At 38.4% G+C, this 20,770-nt stretch overlaps 1 protein-coding gene across 2 annotated transcripts in view; it reads left to right on the plus strand.

Moving 5' to 3' along the window:
* Positions 1-20,770, plus strand: part of LOC108699406 (lipopolysaccharide-responsive and beige-like anchor protein) — a 392,949-nt gene that overhangs the window by 14,005 nt on the left and 358,174 nt on the right. For both annotated transcript variants that reach the window (XM_041589518.1, XM_018231478.2), the window contains exons 2-4: positions 11,451-11,682; positions 12,246-12,346; positions 17,686-17,781. In XM_041589518.1, coding sequence (XP_041445452.1) covers positions 11,451-11,682; positions 12,246-12,346; positions 17,686-17,781 — 429 coding nt within the window. The remainder of the gene's footprint in view (positions 1-11,450; positions 11,683-12,245; positions 12,347-17,685; positions 17,782-20,770) is intronic.

A 20,770-nucleotide genomic window follows, 5' to 3' on the forward strand; every position in this document is an offset into this window, starting at 1 on the left:
AGAACGTAGGAGCTACGTTCTTTCTTTAATCAGCTGCCTCTCTGCACTCCTGCAAAAATCAAAGTGCAGAGAGGTTCTCCTGGCCCCTCCACCCCCTAAATAACTAGCCTAGGGGGCTGCCAGTCGGGTCCTGTGCTGCGATTGTCGCAGGACCCGACTTCTTACCTGATCCTGTGTGCTGAATGCTGCTCCCACTGTGCTGCTTCTTCCTGGACCGACCTCGTGTGAAGCTCCGCCCACACACTTCCTGCTGTTGATCTCTGCGATCCTGGAGTGTGCAGATCTGCTTCTGATCCCTTCTTCTCCAAAAAACTGTAAGTGCCCTTCTATTTACACAGTTACACACACACATACATGCAATCACACATACATACATGCATTTACACATACACAGCACACATATAACTAAAGGTAGATTTTTTTTTTTTAATTTACTGGCTTTTTATGTATTTTACAGAGTCACATACAGATATACACACACTTATACACTTGTCAGAGCTGTACACACATGTATACACAAACACACACATGTATACACAAACACACACTTATAGGATCTTTGTTAGTTTTTTTTTTAGTTCTTCAGTTTACCAGTTTCCTTCTTGTTATTCCCTAAAAAACTGTTGCTTTACCAGTGTGACTAGTGGATCAAGCATTTTGACCACTAACCACACCGTTGGATCAGTTATTTTGTTATTTTATTGATTTGCCTAATTGTATTCGATTTTTGGGATTTTTATGCTTTCATTGTTGTTCCTTACATTTTTTTTAGCGTCATTTGCTCTTTGATCATTTGGAGTACAAACACATTTTTAGCAAATTTGGGTTAGTCAGAATGTGTACTTTCCAAATATATATGGTTTTGGGGGTCCATGTGCCGTTAGGAGGGTCTTGTGGCACACAATGCGCAGTCAAAGGTCTTTGTTCACAGAAGGCGAATCGGCAGCCGAGAAAATTCATATGCACTATTTGTATTTGGCGTCCGCACATGCCAGCTGCTTTGGTATATCTATGCATATTGGGCATCAAACTGTTCAGTAGACCCTTGGCATCAATATTTAGGGTGTTTTACAAAAAGAAATTGGGTGAGAAAAATGCAGCCAATTACAATATTTTTAGGTGATTTTTTAGAAATGTCATAAAAACCACAGCATTTAGCGTAGCTTTGCAGTATGGTACTTTGGAGTACAAAGACATGCATACCCAATTTGTATTCGGGGGAATGTGTACTTTCCGAAAAATATATGGTGTTCTGGGGTGAAATTACTCTTTTCTAACTTTGCCCCTCTCAAAATGATGTAAATGTGTTGCTTTTGCGGTACCTGAAATGACAGACCATATGGGGGGGGTCTTCGTTTTGGGGCCCCTGTATGCCACGTGCTTGGGTACACCTATACATATTGGGCATCAAACTGTTCAGAGGACCCCATGCTTTCATATTCGGGGTGATTTCTCTTGATACCTAAAAGTATGTGGGTAATACGATGCTGCAAGGTAGAAATTTTGAGGTGATTTTTGGAAATGTCAGCAAAATCACCAAATTTAGGAATGGTTTGCGGCTTGGTACTTTGGAGTACAAAAACATGCATACCCAATTTAGATTCGTGGGAATGTGTACTTTCCGAAAATATATGGTTTTCTGGGGTGAACTTACTTTTTTCTACTTTTGACCCCCCCAAAACAATGTAAATGTGTTGATTTAGCTGTACCTGAAATGACAGACCATATGGGGGTCTTCCTTTTGGGGCCCCTGTATGCCACGTGCTTGGGTACACCTATACATATTGGGCATCAAACTGTTCAGAGGACCCTAGGCTTTCATATTTGGGGTGATTTATCTTGATACCTAAAAGTATGTGGGTTATATGATGCTGCAGGTTAGAAATTTTGAGGTGATTTTTGGAAATGTCACCAAAATCACCAAATTTAGGAATGGTTTGCGGCTTGGTACTTTGGAGTACAAAGATATGCATACCCAATTTAGATTTGTGAGAATGTGTACTTTCCGAAAATATATGGTTTTCTGGGGTGAACTTACTTTTTTCTACTTTTGACCCCCCAAAACAATGTAAATGTGTTGATTTAGCTGTACCTGAAATGACAGACCATATGGGGGTCTTCCTTTTGGGGCCCCTGTATGCCACGTGCTTGGGTACACCTATACATATTGGGCATCAAACTGTTCAGAGGACCATAGGCTTTCATATTTGGGGTGATTTCTCTTGATACCTAAAACTATGTAGGTAATACGATGCTTCAGGGTAGAAATTTTGAGGTGATTTTTGGAAAAGTCAGCAAAATCACCAAATTTAGGAATGGTGTGCGGCTTGGTACTTTGGAGTACAAAGACATGCATACCCAATTTAGATTCGTGGGAATGTGTACTTTCCCGAAAATATATGGTTTTCTGGGGTGAACCTACTTTTTTTCTGCTTTTGCCCCCCCCCCCCCAAAACGATGTAAATGTGTTGATTTTGCAGTATCTGAAATGACAGACCATATGGGGGTCTTCCTTTTGGGGCCCCTGTATGCCACGTGCTTGGGTCCACCTATACATATTTGGCATCAAACTGTTCAGAGGACCATAGGCTTTCATATTTGGGGTGATTTCTCTTGATAACTAAAAGTATGTGGGTTATATGATGCTGCAGGTTAGAATTTTGAGGTGATTTTTGGAAATGTCAGCAAAATTACCAAATTTAGGAATGGTTTGCGGCTTGGTACTTTGGAGTACAAAGACATGCATACCCAATTTAGATTCGTGGGAATGTGTACTTTCCGAAAATATATGGCTTTCTTGGGTGAACTTATTTTTTTCTAACTTTGCCGCCCCCAAAACTAGGTAAATGTGTTGATTTTGCAGTACCTGAAATGACAGACCATATGAGGGGGGGTCTTCATTTTAGGCCCCTATATGCCACATGCTTAAGTACACCTATACATATTTGGCATCAAACTGTTCAGAGGACCCTAAGCTTTCATATTTGGGGTGATTTTTCTTGATACCTAAAAGTATGTGGGTAATACGATGCTGCAGGTTAGAAATTTTGAGGTGATTTTTGGAAATGTTGCCAAAATCACCAAATTTAGGAATGATTTGCGGCTTGGTACTTTGGAGTAGAAAGACATGCATACCCAATTTAGATTCAGGGGAATATGTACTTTCCGAAAATATATGGTTTTCTGGGGTGAACATACTTTTTTCTACCTTTGCCGCCCCCCAAAACTATATAAATGTGTTGATTTTGCAGTATATGAAATGACAGAACAAATGGGGGTCTTCTTTTTGGGGCCCGTATATTCCACGTGCTTGGGTACACCTATACATATTGGGCATCAAACTGTTCAGAGGACCCTAGGCTTTCATATTTGGGGTGATTTCTCTTGATACCTAAAAGTATGTGGGTAATACGATGCTGCAGGGTAGAAATTTTGAGGTGCTTTTTGGAAATGTTGCCAAAATCACCAAATTTAGGAATGGTTTGCGGCTTGGTACTTTGGAGTACAAAGACATGCATACCCAATTTAGATTCGTGGGAATGTGTACTTTCCGAAAATATATGGTTTTCTGGGGTGAACTTACTTTTTTCTACTTTTGACCCCCCCCAAAACAATGTAAATGTGTTGATTTTGCTGTACCTGAAATGACAGACCATATGGGAGTCTTCCTTTTGGGGCCCCTGTATGCCACATGCTTGGGTACACCTATACATATTGGGCATCAAACTGTTCAGAGGACCCTAGGCTTTCATATTTGGGGTGATTTCTCTTGATACATAAAAGTATGTGGGTAATATGATGCTGCAGGGTAGAAATTTTTAGGTGATTTTTGGAAATGTTGCCAAAATCACCAAATTTAGGAATGGTTTGCGGCTTGGTACTTTGGAGTACAAAGACATGCATACCCAATTTAGATTCGTGGGAATGTGTACTTTCCGAAAATATATGGTTTTCTGGGGTGAACTTACTTTTTTCTACTTTTGACCCCCCCCAAAACAATGTAAATGTGTTGATTTAGCTGTACCTGAAATGACAGACCATATGGGGGTCTTCCTTTTGGGGCCCCTGTATGCCACGTGCTTGGGTACACCTATACATATTGGGCATCAAACTGTTCAGAGGACCCTAGGCTTTCATATTTGGGGTGATTTATCTTGATACCTAAAAGTATGTGGGTTATATGATGCTGCAGGTTAGAAATTTTGAGGTGATTTTTGGAAATGTCACCAAAATCACCAAATTTAGGAATGGTTTGCGGCTTGGTACTTTGGAGTACAAAGACATGCATACCCAATTTAGATTCGTGGGAATGTGTACTTTCCGAAAATATATGGTTTTCTGGGGTGAACTTACTTTTTTCTACTTTTGACCCCCCCCAAAACAATGTAAATGTGTTGATTTTGCTGTACCTGAAATGACAGACCATATGGGAGTCTTCCTTTTGGGGCCCCTGTATGCCACATGCTTGGGTACACCTATACATATTGGGCATCAAACTGTTCAGAGGACCCTAGGCTTTCATATTTGGGGTGATTTCTCTTGATACCTAAAAGTATGTGGGTAATACGATGCTGCAGGGTAGAAATTTTTAGGTGATTTTTGGAAATGTTGCCAAAATCACCAAATTTAGGAATGGTTTGTGGCTTGGTACTTTGGTGTACAAAGACATGCATACCCAATTTATATTCATGGGAATGTGTACTTTCTGAAAATATATGGTTTTCTGGGGTGAACTTACTTTTTTCTACTTTTACACCCCCCCAAAACGATGCAAATGTGTTGATTTTGCAGTATCTGGAATTACAGAACCGATAGCTCAAATGAGGTGTCTACATTTTAGGGCCCCTATATGCCACATGCTTGGGTACACCTATACATATTGGGCATCAAACTGTTCAGTGGACCCCAGGCTTTCATATTTGGGGTGCTTTACATTGATACCTAATGATGTGTGGGAGATATGATTCTGTAGATTGGAAGCTTTGAGGTCATTTTTCAAAAAATTCACCAATTTCTATAAAACATTATAACTTTAGGAAACACTTGCAACTTGGTAGTTTGGAGTACAACGATATATTTACCCATTTTTGATTCACCAGAATCTGTTCTTTCTAATAATGGGTAGTTTTCTAGGGTAAACCTACTGTTAGTGGAATGTTTGGCCTTGAAATCAGAAGTATGCCGTTTGGGGAGCGGTGCTTTGGAAATTTGGTTGTGTACTGCTTGTAGATTTTGATCTATACAAGTGAGAAATCTCCATAAAACTATATATATTTGGTATTGCCGCGTTCAGGAGACATAGACCTTTCCAAATTGGCTGTGTTCTCGTACATAAAATAAATTATGTTTCTGATATATGTGATTGTTCTTTGTGAAACATGAGTTTTTTCATTTTATTGGACACTTAGAAGCCTATATTTTTTTACAGAAGTAGAATTACACCAAAATTCTTGCTTAATTTCTTATTTTGAAAGTTCAGGTTGTCCTGAAAAAAACAATATATTGTTTTCCTGGGTAAACTAAAAGACCGCCCCAAGAAAGGCCCTTAAAGTGAAAGAGTGCAAAATATCTAAAAACTGCTTGGCAGTAGATGTTCGCATCTAGGACAAAACGGCTGGCAGGGAAAGGGTTAAAATAATAGGCAAAAGGCATTTTTGACTGAAGCCGTATTCAGAGCTCATGCTCATGGGTATACTGTTCTTTAAGACAATAACAGTGCCATAACTTATTATGTGTGACAGCTCTTAAAGCCTTGTGATCTATCTATTCTACAATATCCTTCAGCAGCCTTCTATGTACCTGCCTGTTCTGTTCCATCTGGAACTTAATGCTTGGTAATTCGATACGGCCTGCATGTACAGCCTCCTTTTTACTTTGTGTTAAAGGAGAAAAGGAATTCTAGCACCACTTGCTAAAAGCACTGTGTGTGAAGCCTGTGTGGCTTTTATAAAGCTGTTCTAATATATATGTAAATAGGCCAGGCCATACTAAAAGATAAATACATTGGGGCACATTTACTTGCGTGCAATTTTTTTCACCTCCAGACTTATTATACATATAAATTTATTAAAACATTTTCAAGGAAGCAAAATGAAGACCGGATCCTCTATTGTCCTATTCAGTGTGTATATAAAGGTCATTTGTGTGTAGTTATTAGTGATGTTGGTGAAATTGCTGGAATTGGCCACTTTTTTTATTAAAAAATATCCAAGGAAGCAAAATGAAGACCGGATCCTCTGTTGTCCTAGGCCATGAGCCCACCCTAAAACAAATGTGGAATGAGCTTCAAATGTTAGTGTAAATAAGATATTTTTAAGTTATACCTTTTAAACATAATCCCACTTTAAGTGTGGAAAAAAAAACGCCAGCGATTTGACTTTTGCTTATGACTTTTGGAATACAGGATATGATGTCACGGACATAATAATGTTGAGGATGTAGCTTCATTGTGTAAATTCGCCAGTCAGAACATGGCGAAATAGATTTTGGTGAAATTTTCACACTTTGATAAATTAGCTGATTTACAATCATTCGCCTCGCGAGACACAGTTCTCCAGCTACAACGTAATTCGCTAAAGAAGTGTGTTGTAAATAGGTGATGTCCTTGTGAATTGCCCTTTTTAGAGAAAATTCGTCAGAAAAACATGCCCCATTGTATCCTCAGTTAAATAGCATTTGTCTGCTTGTATTTTAATTGATTTATGGTGTTATGAACACAAACAGGTGGTTCTTGTTTTGAAAACCAGGAAAGAGGAGACATGGCTTATTCTTTTTAGGATACAGTTCAGTGAAGATTGGCATTTGATATTAATTTTTTTTCCTTTACTGTGAAGCTTAGACTTTCAAAGCGTAATTGTTTCAAAATGTTTGTACAGAGCATCCAAGCTTTTAATTAGCATTTATTTTAATGAATGGTAAAACAGGTTATACTGTAAATAGTGCCTCGGATTCTACAAACAAAACCATGGTTTAAAAGATAACTGAATGGATCAGCCTGTCCACTGTCACACAGACGAGAAAATACAGACTGTATTATTTATGCACTGATGTCTGATCCCATGCCTGTCAGCTCATTACAAATTTCAAGTAGCGGAAGTTAGGTTTTCTGGTGCGTAAACACCGGCGTTGAAACCAACCTGTGTGCCATTAGCCTTATGATTGACTACTTTCACTCTTGATAGAAGGTCCAATACTGTGAGGTATATGTATTTGTTACATACACACGCTAACAGACGGCTGAGTTGGCAGCCTATGCTGCCTCGGTATGGCCTGCTTAATAGCTGCTGAACATGGATGACAAAGTATTTTCCAAAGCTGCACATATTTAGAAGAGGTTAAAGTTGAATTTTATAGTTTCCATTATTTGACCAACTTAAAGGAGGCATTTTCTATATTATTCCTCTATAGTTATAATATTCATTCTAACCTTACAATAGAATGATATAGGGGAAAAAACATTTTGAATGCATTTTACCTACTTAAAATATCTTTATATCAGAGCAGCAAACAGATCCTTTCTCTTCAACGGTTAAGCTGGCCGTAGACGTCGAGATTTTTAAAAGATCAGATCCTGATCGTGAGACCACGATCTTCTCAGAACGATTGTACGATCGTACGAATTAACCATCAACTAAAAAGACCAATTTGCCAGGAAAACAAAGGGGAGCTGCCTGCTTGGCCCTGCATAGATAGATTGCACTGGGGCAGACAAAGATTTTTTGACCCGGCCGATCAATTTCCCGACAGATGTCGGCCGAAAAATCGTAAGATGTGCGATCGTTCGAATACCACTAACCGCACGATAATTTCGAAGGATTGGTCGGGCTTCCCTAAAATCGGTCGTTCGGCAAGAAGAATCGTCGCGTCTATGGGGAGCTTTAGGCTGAAATGAGGAGTGGGAGAAGTGTCTCCTTATTCTTCCACCGGAAGTGATCACCGCACTGACTGACAGGACTGAGTGTGTGATATCATGGAAACCTCCTCCAAGCCTTCTTGTATCGGTCCTCCTGCACTCTAACCATATACTGAATACTAATGTGCAGAGACTGTTTATTATTTAGTTGTAGGGAGTTAGTTAGTTTTAAGACAAAACTGCAGCTTTTGTTGTGTAATAGGATAAAAATAAATAATGTGCAGAATCAGTATATTGGTAGATTCACGGAGTTGGAGAAGTACCACATCCCATAAAAAAAATGTAATTGCTTTAAATTTTCATAAACATATTTTTTTTTAGATTTTAATAAAACTTAATTTATTGAATGCAATATAAGTAGGTAGTGCATGGTGATTTAGGCTTGCAGGGGGGAGGAGGTTAGGACGGGTCCAGATTGGGCTGCAGTCAGTAGGGGATCTGGCACAGCAACCGGGAGGGGATCCGGGACTGGGGCAAGAGAGGGGCCGGGAGCTGATCACGACTCGGGCAGACAGGTGACTGGAACTGCAGGCAGATTAGGGATCCGGACTGTAGCCGGCTATGGTGGCAGGGGGTCAGGACTGTGGGCTGGGATCTGATTGGGACTCTGGGCAGAGAGGTGATTGGGATTGCAGGCAAAGAGGGACTCTGGGCAGACTGCAGGGCCGGTCGGAGATCTGGAACTGTGGCCAGAGAGTGGAGCAGGACTGCAGGCTGGTAAGGCGATCAGGACGGCCAGGCCGGCAGGGGATCTAGTACGATGGGCAGAGAGGGGGATGAGACTGCCGCAAGCTGTAGCGGGAGGGGATCGGGACTGTGGCCAGAGTGGGGACTGAGCCTACGAAACTGGAATTGGGCATGAAACACCCAGGAAAGCACAGTCAAGGCAGGACTAAACGGGACTGATGCAAGTGCCAAAATTACATCGGCACATCCTGCCTAATTAGATGAATTTTAGTATAGCTTCTGGCTAAAAGTGCCGGCGGCCCTCAAAGATATACAAAGTTGCCGTGGAATGGAAGTATGTGAAAGGGATGGGCTGAGCAATGTTTTCTCTGTTTTACATCTATATTTCACCCAAAAGGTACTAAAACAGATTCTTCAATTTCATGTTAATTAAAGAGATGGTTCACCTTCAAACAACTAGTTGCTTTCAGATAGATCACCAGTAATAATGACTTTTTCCAATGACTTTATATTTTCTATATGTGACGGTTTTTCTAATATTGAAGTGTAAAGTGTCATTTCTCTCCTTCTGAAGCAGCTCTGGGAGGGGGGGTCGCCGATCCTGTAAACTGTTCTAAATGGATACATTCAGTTGATACATTTCTTATCTTTGTCCCTGCTGAGCAGAAAGGTTTCATTACAGGCAGCTGTTGGAATTGATACAATAGTTGCTAATACTCCAGAGATGCTGCTGAGAAATGTATCAACTCAATGTTGCAAAATTGTAAAAGTTTAGAGTCTGCACCTGAATTACTGAGCTGCCAGACTCAAACTCCACAGACACGAACATTCACCTTTAAACTTTATGGAAAGTAATTTAAAGTCTTTATTCCTGGGGAACAATCTAAAAACAACTGAATTGAAAAAAGTGTTTATAATTTGTCAATGTTGGTGCAGTCTGCAAATTTCTTTGCTCTTCTCTTTGTGTGCAAAGAGAGAGACTGTATCCAGTCATTCTACTAATTCTTCTGTAGTTTGTAAACATTTGCATTAGTTCTCTCTCCATACCACTTCAATTGAATTTTTGGTTTGGCAAAGATGTAGGCCTTGTTATTCATAATCTAGCTGGCGGGAAGGCAGTATGAGGAGATTAGTCATCCCTCTATGTGGGTGACTAATATTCCCACTGGCAAGAATACGAGTCGCCGGCGGAATGGCATACGAATCGCTTCGGATTTCCGAAGTCATCATTCGTTCGTTCGGAAAACGAAGTGCCGCGTGTCCTTTAGCGCAGGCACTTCGGATGGGAAGACACATGGAGGCAGTTTGGGGAAATTTTGCCCAGAAGAAGAGGCGATGAGTCGCCAGGCGACAATCTCCCCGAATCTCCTCGTGTGAACTAACCCTTAAGAAGGTTCATGATGTTCGAGGTTTTTTTAGGTGGGTTTCACTTAAAAACTCAATCAACCCCCAACACGCTGATTCAAGTTTTTTCTTAAATAAGAAACCATTCAATTTGTGAATTAATTTAAGGTTTTGAAAGGCTCGCATAACTCTAAGGGGTCGATTCACTAAATTCGAGTGAAGGATTCGAAGTAAAAAAAAGTAGAATTTCGAAGTATTTTTTGGGCTACTTCGACCATCGAATGGGCTACTTCGACCTTAGACTACGACTTCGAATCGAAGGATTCGAACTAAAAATCGTTCGACTATTCGACCATTCGATAGTCGAAGTACTGTCTCTTTTGGCCTATGGAGAAGGTCCCCATAGGCTTTCCTAAGTTTTTTTGATCGAAGGATATTCCTTCGATCGTTGGATTCAAATCCTTCGAATCGTTTGATTCGAAGGATTTAATCGTTCGATCGAAGGAATTATCCTTTGATCGTTCGATCAAACTATCTGCGCTAAATCCTTCGACTTCGATAGTCGAAGGATTTCAATTCCTAGTCGAATATCGAGGGTTAATTAACCCTCGATATTCGACCCTTAATGAATCAGCCCCTAAAATTTGACCTTTGATAAATAACCCCCTTAAAATTTACATATTCCTAATGCTTAAGATGTTCAAACTTTGTTACCACACATTTCCTATATTAAGTCAATTAGCGTATCAACTACCCCTGTAAAATTTGGGTGCAACTTTGTCTTCCAGCATGACAATGTTCCAAAGCATACTTAAGGGGCTTGTTACAAAATGGTTTAAAGACGGCAAAGTGAAAGCCCAGTCCTGAATCCAATTGAAAATTTGTGTATTGATTAAGAGCAAAAAATACCCCCAAAAGTTTGAAAACCTATATGTAGCCGATTATTTCACCTTCTGCAGGGGGCCCGACCGCATGGTCCACTGTATTGAAGTCCGCCGTCTCCAGCCACTTCTTAACTTGCCGTCTGGCTCGTTTGCGGTTGTCTGAGCAGGAACTAGTGGGCAACCTTGAAGAGGGAGGAGGCCCCTCCGAAGATTTTTTTTGTAGGGGCACGGCCTGAACACCCAATTATGGGAAGGCTATCTCCCATTTTAGGCTCAATTTTAACTCAATAATAATAATAAATAGCCAGTGACTATTTACCTTGCACTTGGTTGTGCTTTTAGGTTCTAGAGATCACAGTCTTGAAGGCTTGAGCCTTTGTGCTATTCGTGATGCAAGTTATTCTTATTACCAATATATAATGCTTTATGCTGCACTCGCATGCATATCAAGTTATGATATTAGTGGGACTTTGGGGCATATTTATATTTTTGCAGTGACTATCTATACTGTATTTCTGTCATGTTTGTTCACAAAAGGACCTGGTTTCTTTGTAAATAACAATTTTTATTTTGCGTTGAAATACATGTGGATGCTTATTGATGCTGTGCTTTAATTTTTAAAGCTCGTGGGAGGCCAATTTGATCTGGAGATGAATTTCATCATCCAAGAAGCAGAAAGCATAATCTGCATGATAGAACTACTGGACAAATGTGATGTTACATGTCAAGCAGAAATATGGAGCATCTTCTCTGCAATCCTGAAGAAGAGCATTCGTAATTTGTTGATCTGCACTGAAGTGGGTTTAGTTGAACAAGTTCTTAAAAGAATTGATAAAGTTGACAGTATGATTGCAGGTAATTACATTTTTAACTTGTAATTTTTTTGCACTAAAAAATGTTATTTCATTTCAAAACCTATGTTACTACCTAATTGGTTATCTGCACAAAACACTTTACTGTAGATCATTCATGAAACCACAGCAGTTTTTGAACTCCAAATTTAGGATTTTTTTTGAATAATGAAAGAACATACCGTAGTTATTTTTTATTGTTTTCTTTAGGAATTATTTGTATTACTGTTAATAAGTATTTATGAAGCGTCTACATATTCCAATGTTCTATACAATGAACATACAGATTACATGCAAAAATACAACCAATAATCAAAATATCTTTGTTTTATGTTGTTGAAATAATAATAATAATAAGTAAAGTCACCTTCTGCTTTGTACAAACACAATTAAAGCAAATTTATTGCTAAGAAAATACATTTGTGTATGTGCAAAAAAAAATTGTCAAAACATTTAATTTCTGGGTATTACATCAATTCAGATAGGGATGGCCGTGGCAGAGATCTGTAGACAGGAGCTTGGGTAGCTGCTGTTTTATGTTATTAATGAATGTATTTTTCTCTACAGATCTCTTGGTGGAAATGCTGGGAATTTTGGCAAGCTACAGCATTACAGTTCGAGAACTTAAACTTTTTTTCAGCAAACTTCAAGGAGAAAAAGGACAGTGGGTAAGAATCTATTCACTTTGAGACATAGAATCTGTAATTAAAATTGCAGTAGTGAATCAATCAAAGTATGGGATCAATTATGCAGACCTGGAGTTTTTTTTCTATAGCCATAGTCACCTTTATGTTAACTTTTAGCAGGTTATATAATTCCCTATTCTTGCCAACTTTTCTTCTGCATCCTTCCAACTTTTGGGGGTAGAATTCCATCGAATTGAATACTACGAAATTCGAATTCGTAGGATTTTTTGCATCGTACGATCATACGATCATACTCATATTGTACTTCGAATTGTACGATTCGAATGATTTTAACGTACGATCGTGAGATTTTTCTTCGAATACAATGAACCATAAGCAGGTTTAAGTTGGTGAAGTATTGAAGTCAAAATTTTTTTTAAAGAGACGGTACTTCGATTATCGAATAGTTGAACAATTTTACTTCGAATTGAAGGTCGAAGTCATAGTAGCCTACTCGATGGTAGTAGTATCCAAAAATTACTTCGAATTTTTAATTTTTTAACTTAGAAAATTCCCTCGATTTCACTTCGACCCTTGATAAATCTGCCCCTTGGCGTCTCTGACCCCTGCTGCCAAAAAAGTTTGTTCTCTGAGGCTAAAATGTGATTGTTATTGTTACAGCAAACAACTCCAAATTGGTCCCTGGATGTCTCCCATTGACTTAAACAGCAATTCGACAGGTTTTAGGTGGCGAATAGTCGGATTCTAGTCCTTAAAGAGCTAATTTGAATTTTTGTAAAAACTCAAATCAAATTTGAATAACTCCTTAGTTGATTTTGACAGTTTTGACCATAAAAAAATGTGTTCAACCCTTGATAAATCTGCCCCATGGTATTGTGTATTTTGCTCAGTACTGTGTAAGTGGAGGGATTAATGCCCAGGCTATGACCTGTTCTGTGGTGATTGTTGAAACTTCCGGTGCAAATGAGGTCCCCCAACAATACAAAGCAGAATGCACACTGTGCATAGATAATGTCCATAAAAAATAGATGCATACATTGGAACACTTATGTTTTTGGATTCCAGTGCTTCTAAGTATCAGTAGCGCTCTAATTACACATCAAACATATAACCTCTTGCCTGAATAATGATTATTTTCTCCCGGAGAGAAAATTAGCTACAGTTCCGTGACTAATAATGTCCAATGCAGTCTCGTGTCCTTTATCTTTGCTTATGGATCATTGTGAACTCTGAAGTGGATAATGTCAAACATGGTCAGAATTCTACATTGCTGTTCAGGCTGGTGCATGACTTCATTTTAGCTGGACTACTTTCCCCCTGGGCTTAAATGTTTGCTATTGTGAGATTTGAACTTTTGGGTAAATGAGCAAATAGCATTGTATGTTTGTTTTGAGCAAATGTCCTAAACAAGCTGTCTGAGGGGGCACTGTTGCATTCACCATCTGCCCAATAAACCTACCAAGCATGTGCCATACGTACCCAGACACACAGACTAAGGAGCAGATTTATCAACGGGCGAATTTGAAAAACATTAAAATTCGAATTCAAAAGACAACCTGGGATTAAATCGAAGTTGTTTTTTGCAGAATAGGTCCCATTTAGATCGAATAGGTTCATTTTCGGTCGAATTTGAATCGTACAAATCCAAGTAATAGCACATTCGAATCGTACGATTCAAGGTTTTTCCAAAAAAAAAAACCCTTTGACTCCAAATTGGTTCTAGGAAGTCCCCCATAGGCTAAAGCAGCAATTCGGCAGGTTTTAGATGGCAAATGGTCAAAGTCGAATTTTTAAAGAAACAGTAGATGATAATGTAAAAATTCAAATTTTCTATTTTTTTTAAATTTGAATCGAATTTGGACTATTCCGTAGTCAAAGTACACAAAACTTAGCTCAATCCAAATTTTTTAAATTCAAATTTTTACTTCGAACTTTGATAAATCTGCCCCTTTGTGAAATTGTTACATAATCCTTAAAGGGATACTGTCTTGGGAAAACATGTTTTTTTCAAAATGCATCATTTAATAGTGCTGCTCCAGTAGACTTCTGCACTGAAATAAGTTTAAATAAAAATAAGTTTAATTTTGAAATCTGACATGGGGCTAGACATATTGTCAGTTTCCCAGCTGCCTCCCAGTCATGTGACTTTCACTCTTTACTGCTGTACTGCAAGTTAGAGTGATCTCACCCCCTCCCCTTCCCCCCAGCAGCCCATCATCAGAAAAATGGGAAGGTAATCAGATAACTGCTCCCTAAGGGTAGGGACACACTGGGCGATTTGGGGAGATTTAGTCGCCTGGCGACTAATCGCAGCGACTTTTCTTCCGGAATGCCTCCCCTCACTCTGCGCCTGGATAAAATGAAAAGTCGCCGGCGCTAATCACACACGGCGATTCGTTTTCCGAAGTCACCCGAAGTTGCCTCACGAGGAAACTTCGGGCGACTTCGGAAAACGAATCGCCGCGTGTGATTAGCGCAGGCGATTTTTCATTTTAGCCAGGCGCAGAGCGAGGGGAGGCATTCGGGGAAGATTGGTCGTGGAAAGTCGCGCCGATTAGTCGCCAGGCGACTAAATCTCCCCAAATCGCCCAGTGTGTCCCTACCCTAACAGCTGCCTGGTAGATCTAAGAACTACAAAAAATACAATTGCTGGTTCATATGCAGTGTAAATAGTGTAATTTGGAAATAAAAACTACACCATAAAAACATAACAGAATCCCTTTAATCAAAAAAGTACAATTTTAAAGAAGGTATTGCAAAATATATTAACTACATCACAAAATTATTATCCTTTCTGCAAAAAGCGGGGTTCCCTTCCCCTAGGCTTCTATTTTGAAGAGAGGTCAAGACCCATTTTATGTATATATGGGTAACATAAGATAACCTATGATGGTTACATACTCCATTTGCTCTGTGGAGCTGTAGGATATTTGTAATTATTGGACATATCCAATTCTTTTTTGGGCTATGCTGATAATAATATATGTTAGTCGGGGTCTGGTATGAACAAACATTTACACAGTATAAATACTTTAATATATCTGACCTTGTTCATTACAACCAAATCCAGTATTTGTCTTCATAATCCCATGATTTTGTAATGCAAAGCTTAGGGGGCGTTAGTACTGGTGTACATGCAAGATTAATTTTTCTCTGGTAGCTCTGGATTATTTTCATAGTGCTTTTAATTACACTGATCTGTTTGTAGTGCGATGTACACATGTTCCTTGATATATTTGTCAGGGTAAGCATAGAAATATTGTCTTAGTATCTCCATCATACTGAGAAAAAATACCTATTCAACATTTTGTTAGTGTAGAGAAAAAGAGCAGATGTTTTCATACAATTCACAAGGGAGATCTTACCTTATTGAGCTGTGACTGGTTCTGATTTCCAATTATTGCCTCTTGAGGTTTTCCGTAGTAGCATAAAATATGCTACATCCATTTTTATTAGATCTTGTTTGAAAAGCTGTAAGTTGTTTTCAGATAAATATTTTATTTACCCTTTGGAGGGCCTCATATAAGATGCAAAATTACCAGATTTATCAGTATATGTACAGGCACCTTTATTAGGAAGGAACCTATGGAATATTGTTTTAGTAATGTATTCTGTGAATATTGCAATAATACTTCATTGGATGTTGGCTAATGAATTGTATTACAGGTATGGGACCTGTTATCCAGAATGCTCGGGACCTGGGGCTTTTTAGATAAGGGATCTTTCTGTAATTTGGATCTTAATACCTTAAGTCTACTAAAGAATAATGTAAACATTAAATAAACCAAATAGGGTGGTTTTGCTTCCAATAAGGAGTACAAGGTACTGTTTTATTATAACCGCGAAAAAGGAAATAATTTTTAAAAATGTGGATTATTAGGATAAAATGAAGTCTATGGGAGACTGCCTTTCCGTAATTTGGAGTTTTCTGGATAATGGGCTTCCAGATAACGTATCCCATACTTGTACTTCCAGTATATACCACCAGTGCATGGATTTTGTACAGTGGTACATTAATTAAGGCTAATGCCACATCAAAACATTTGTAAGCATTAAGTAGTAGAAAATTAGTGGATCCCAAACTCATGCTTTGTTGCCGCTGGTTTCCTGTAGAAATGTGAACTTCTGTCTGCAGGCACCAGGGTTTTTACACACTATGTTAAGATTTCACTTGCTCTAACTGGCTGCTTCCAGCATGGGCCAGCAGTTTCCAATGCACTAGTGACACCTGACATGGTTGAGTGGTTTGCATTAGGAATGAAAATGTTAGGTTGACAAAACACGTTATGAGTAGTGAGCATTATGTGGTTATGGATGAGTATTTGTAGGCATTCTGTCACCCAACCACAACTGAGAAATTATTGAGCGATAGCTATGTATGCCATCGCCCCCCAAAGAACAATGAAACCCAAAGTCAATGGAGGTGCGACTTGTTGCAAAACATTTATATTTCAAAATCCATAAGAAATAAAACAATTATAAAAAAAACATTTGTGAAATTGAAAAGAAAACAATGAAACATCCAGTGCAATCCGAGTGCTGGTTTGCATCAACGATTATTCCACTTTAACTTTTCTGTCATGTACATTAGTTTTATGACTTTAAAGGAGAAGGAAAGTCGTTTACCAAATGTTAGGCACCCCCAAGTGAATGTATTTGCTTACCTGAAACCCTGGCTGGGTCTCCTATCAGCAGAAAACGGCACCGGCCCGGGGTTATTCCATCGAGCACCACGGAGCGATCCTCTTCTGGCTTCTTTCTTCAAATTTCCCAGGGCAGACTCAGGCGCAGTAGAATGAAAAAGCCGACTTTTGTTATAGTTCGGCTTTTCGCTCTAATGCACATGTGCAGCCGCAAGAAGAAAGAAGAAGCCGGAAGAGGATTGCTCCGTGGTGCTCGCTGGAATAACCCCGGGCCGGTGCAGTTTCAGGTAAGTAAATTAGGGATGCACCGAATCCAGGATTCGGTTCGGGATTCTGCCAGGATTCGGCCTTTTTCAGCAGGATTTCGGATTCGGCCAAATCCTTCTGCCCGGCCGAACCGAATTTGCATATGCAAATTAGGGGTGGGGAGGGAAATCGTGTCACAAAACAAGGAAGTAAAAAATGTTTTCCCCTTCCCACCCCTAATTTGCATATGCGAATTCGGATTTGGTTCGGTGTTCGGCCGAATCTTTCGCGAAGGATTCGGGGGTTCGGCCAAATCCAAAATAGTGGATTCGGTGTATCCCTAAAGTAAATACATTCACTTGGCACCCCCAAGTGTGAAACGACTTTCCGTCTCCTTTAAATGTGCTGCAATATTTCTTGTTTTTAATATGAACTATTCATGCTTTAATCCTTTGCTTGTGTTTCTTTTAGCCTCCTCAAGCAGCGAAATTGCTGTCAGTCTTAAAGCACATGCCTCAGAAATATGGTCCCGATGCCTTTTTTAACTTTCCAGGGAAAAGTGCTGCAGTAAGTAGCCAAAGCAATTGTATCTATTAAAGTACAACAATAATCTGCTATTTTGTTATAACATACTTTTATTTCTTTTTTTCTTTTAAATCTTTATTTTAGATTTGCATTCCTAATAGAATTTGTGTGCATACATCATTCTAATAATGTTACAAATCTTTTAATTTTAACATGTTATCCAGTATAAAATAGAAATAGATATAGTGAATAAAGTACCCCCTCTTGTAAATTATAAGGTTATTATAAGTTACATTGGAGTTTCATGACCATATAAAAAGCAGAGTGTTTTTATATAGGTCGTGGAACTCCAAGGTAACTTCTAATATTATATTTTACAACTGGGGGTACTTTATTTATTATAATACACAAGTTTCAGTGAGTCAAGTGACAGAAATGACATCACTACTCACCGTTTATAACTGATGACATCAGTACTCACCGTTTATAAGCATATAATTTACAAGATTATACTTGTGTATAATAAAAGTATAAAGGATCTGTAATTATATAATAATATCCAGTAGAATCAACAATTCCTCGGGGCTATGACATCTCCAATAACGTTATTTCAAACTTATTCAGAACACAACACATTACAAATAACTATATACTACTGACACTACCAATGGGTAAGTAAATATCGGAACTACCATGTCCATATTTCTGCATATTCTACATATTTATTTTTAACTAATGCTGTAAGTTCCACCATCTGCCTTATATAACTTTTAATTGTTGCATTTGTTTTAATTTAAATGCCAATTATTCCCCAAACTTTGCTTGCGCAAGTCAGCGGAAGCTGTCTCTTACAGTAAGATAAATGGTAAAGTTGGAGGTTAATCTACTATAAATACACATCCTGCTGCTCTAAATTTGCTCACATAGCATGGCAAGTTCTGAATGGAACAGTGCAGACATTGTCATTCAGAAGGAGTTGCGCTGATTAAACTGGGAGCAATCAATGAGCATTTAGTGTCAGTACCATTCAATGATTGGGTAGCTTTTGCTATGCATGAGTCCAGAGGGAGGGATGTTAGAAGTACATTTTCAGTACAAGTGCTGTTATTTAGTTTGGTTTCAACATAAGTTTATAGTACCCGTTTAAGGCCACAGGACACTGTGCTGAGATGGCTTTTCAGCTGGAACAGGAGCTGTGTCAGCAACTTGTCCTGGCAGACTCTCTTCAACTGGCTATTATTAAAACATGTAGCATATTAGGCTTCTGAGTGTATAATATAAAAGTGCATCAGAAAACCAGCGTGGCCCTAAACTATTGGTCCAGCATACAGATAGTTTAACTTAAAAGCAGGGGTGTAACTATAGAGGAAACAGGCCCTGCAACTGCTGGGGTCCAGGAGCAATCAGGGGCCCGCCCGGTGGGACTTTGACTGATAAGCAGCTGTAATATATGTTGATGGAAAATGTCTTGGGTCCCAAAACTTTGGTAACAGTGATTTTGCTCTGAGGCCCAATAATTTATTTCACTGCTGAAAATTTCATGTACTATAGGTAGGTGAAATCTCATATAAATAAGTATAGATAACAATATAAAGTTGATGTTAGTTTTTTTTACACTATAATAAGTAGTTCAGTTCAATGAGTTCTTTATTCATTAGTGGCCAATGGAGTTTGCCATAATTTTCTAGATAAGTTACGTAAGCTGCATAAGTTTACTCTCTCAGGCTGGACCCACCCTTTGACCGGGCCCCAGTCAACAGTCCCCCTTGTACCATAGTTCATACAGCACGTATTTGCTCACTTATGTTTTTGAATTAAACATACACACATTTAAGATCATGTAGTGTAAATGAATATATATATATATATATATATATATATATATATATATATATATATATATATATATATATATATATATATATATATATATATATATATACATATACATATACATATACATATACATATACATATACATATACATATACATATACATATACATATACATATACATATACATATACATATACATATACATATACATATACATATACATATACATATACACATACTAGACATTAAGCCCGTTAAATGAACGGGCGCTAGAACATATGTAGCCAGAGACGGTCCGTAGGGCACATGCACAGTAGCGCAATCCCACGGACACAGGGACTGGACGCAGAGACGCTTCAACTTTATTATATAAGATATATATATTTTGTGGTCACACCCTCATTGTACCCCCTGCCTAATGGTTTTTAAAAAATAGTGGTGAGCACAACTTTCCCTTGTTTGTTATAGTTATACAGGAGCAGTGACCAGCTCCATGTTGTAGCTCCCACCCCTCCCAGCTATAGTCAGGTGATCCCACTGGTGTCTAATAAAAGGGCAGCCAAGTTTGGGAGTTTTACTTTGAAAGCAGCTAGTAAGTTGCAGGTAAAACTTAGTCCCTTTGTAAAATGTATAATTAAGCAATTGAATTCTTAATGAACCAGATGAAAATTAAGCGTAGGACTGGCCAGATATGGGATGACTTTGACGTAGTTGGCCAGCTTAAATATATTGCAATATATGGACAAACAATCCCTGTGTTGTTTAAAGGGTAAGGCATTTTTTAGTAGCAGTATGCACAAAATGTCTCTATCTTAAATATATTGATAATGGGTTGAGTGCAGAGGACTCTTGTAGTTGACTATATGTATTTTGTGGTCACACCCTCATTGCACCCCCGCCTAATGGTTTTTAAAAAATAGCGATGAGCACAACTTTCCCTTGTTTGTTATAAAAAATATATATATATATATATATATATATATATATATATATATATATATATATATATATATATATATATATATATATATATATATATATATATATATATATATATATATATATATATATATATTAGTTGATACACCGTAAATCCAGCCATTGCTGCATTCCAGTCTTAATATTTAACATTGACACTTTATCTTACCTTGATATTCATCCTACTTTGTTTCCCAAGAATTGTTGCGTGGACACA

This window comes from Xenopus laevis, chromosome 1L (genome assembly GCF_017654675.1).
Source record: "Xenopus laevis strain J_2021 chromosome 1L, Xenopus_laevis_v10.1, whole genome shotgun sequence".
Classification (NCBI taxonomy): Eukaryota; Metazoa; Chordata; class Amphibia; order Anura; family Pipidae; genus Xenopus; species Xenopus laevis.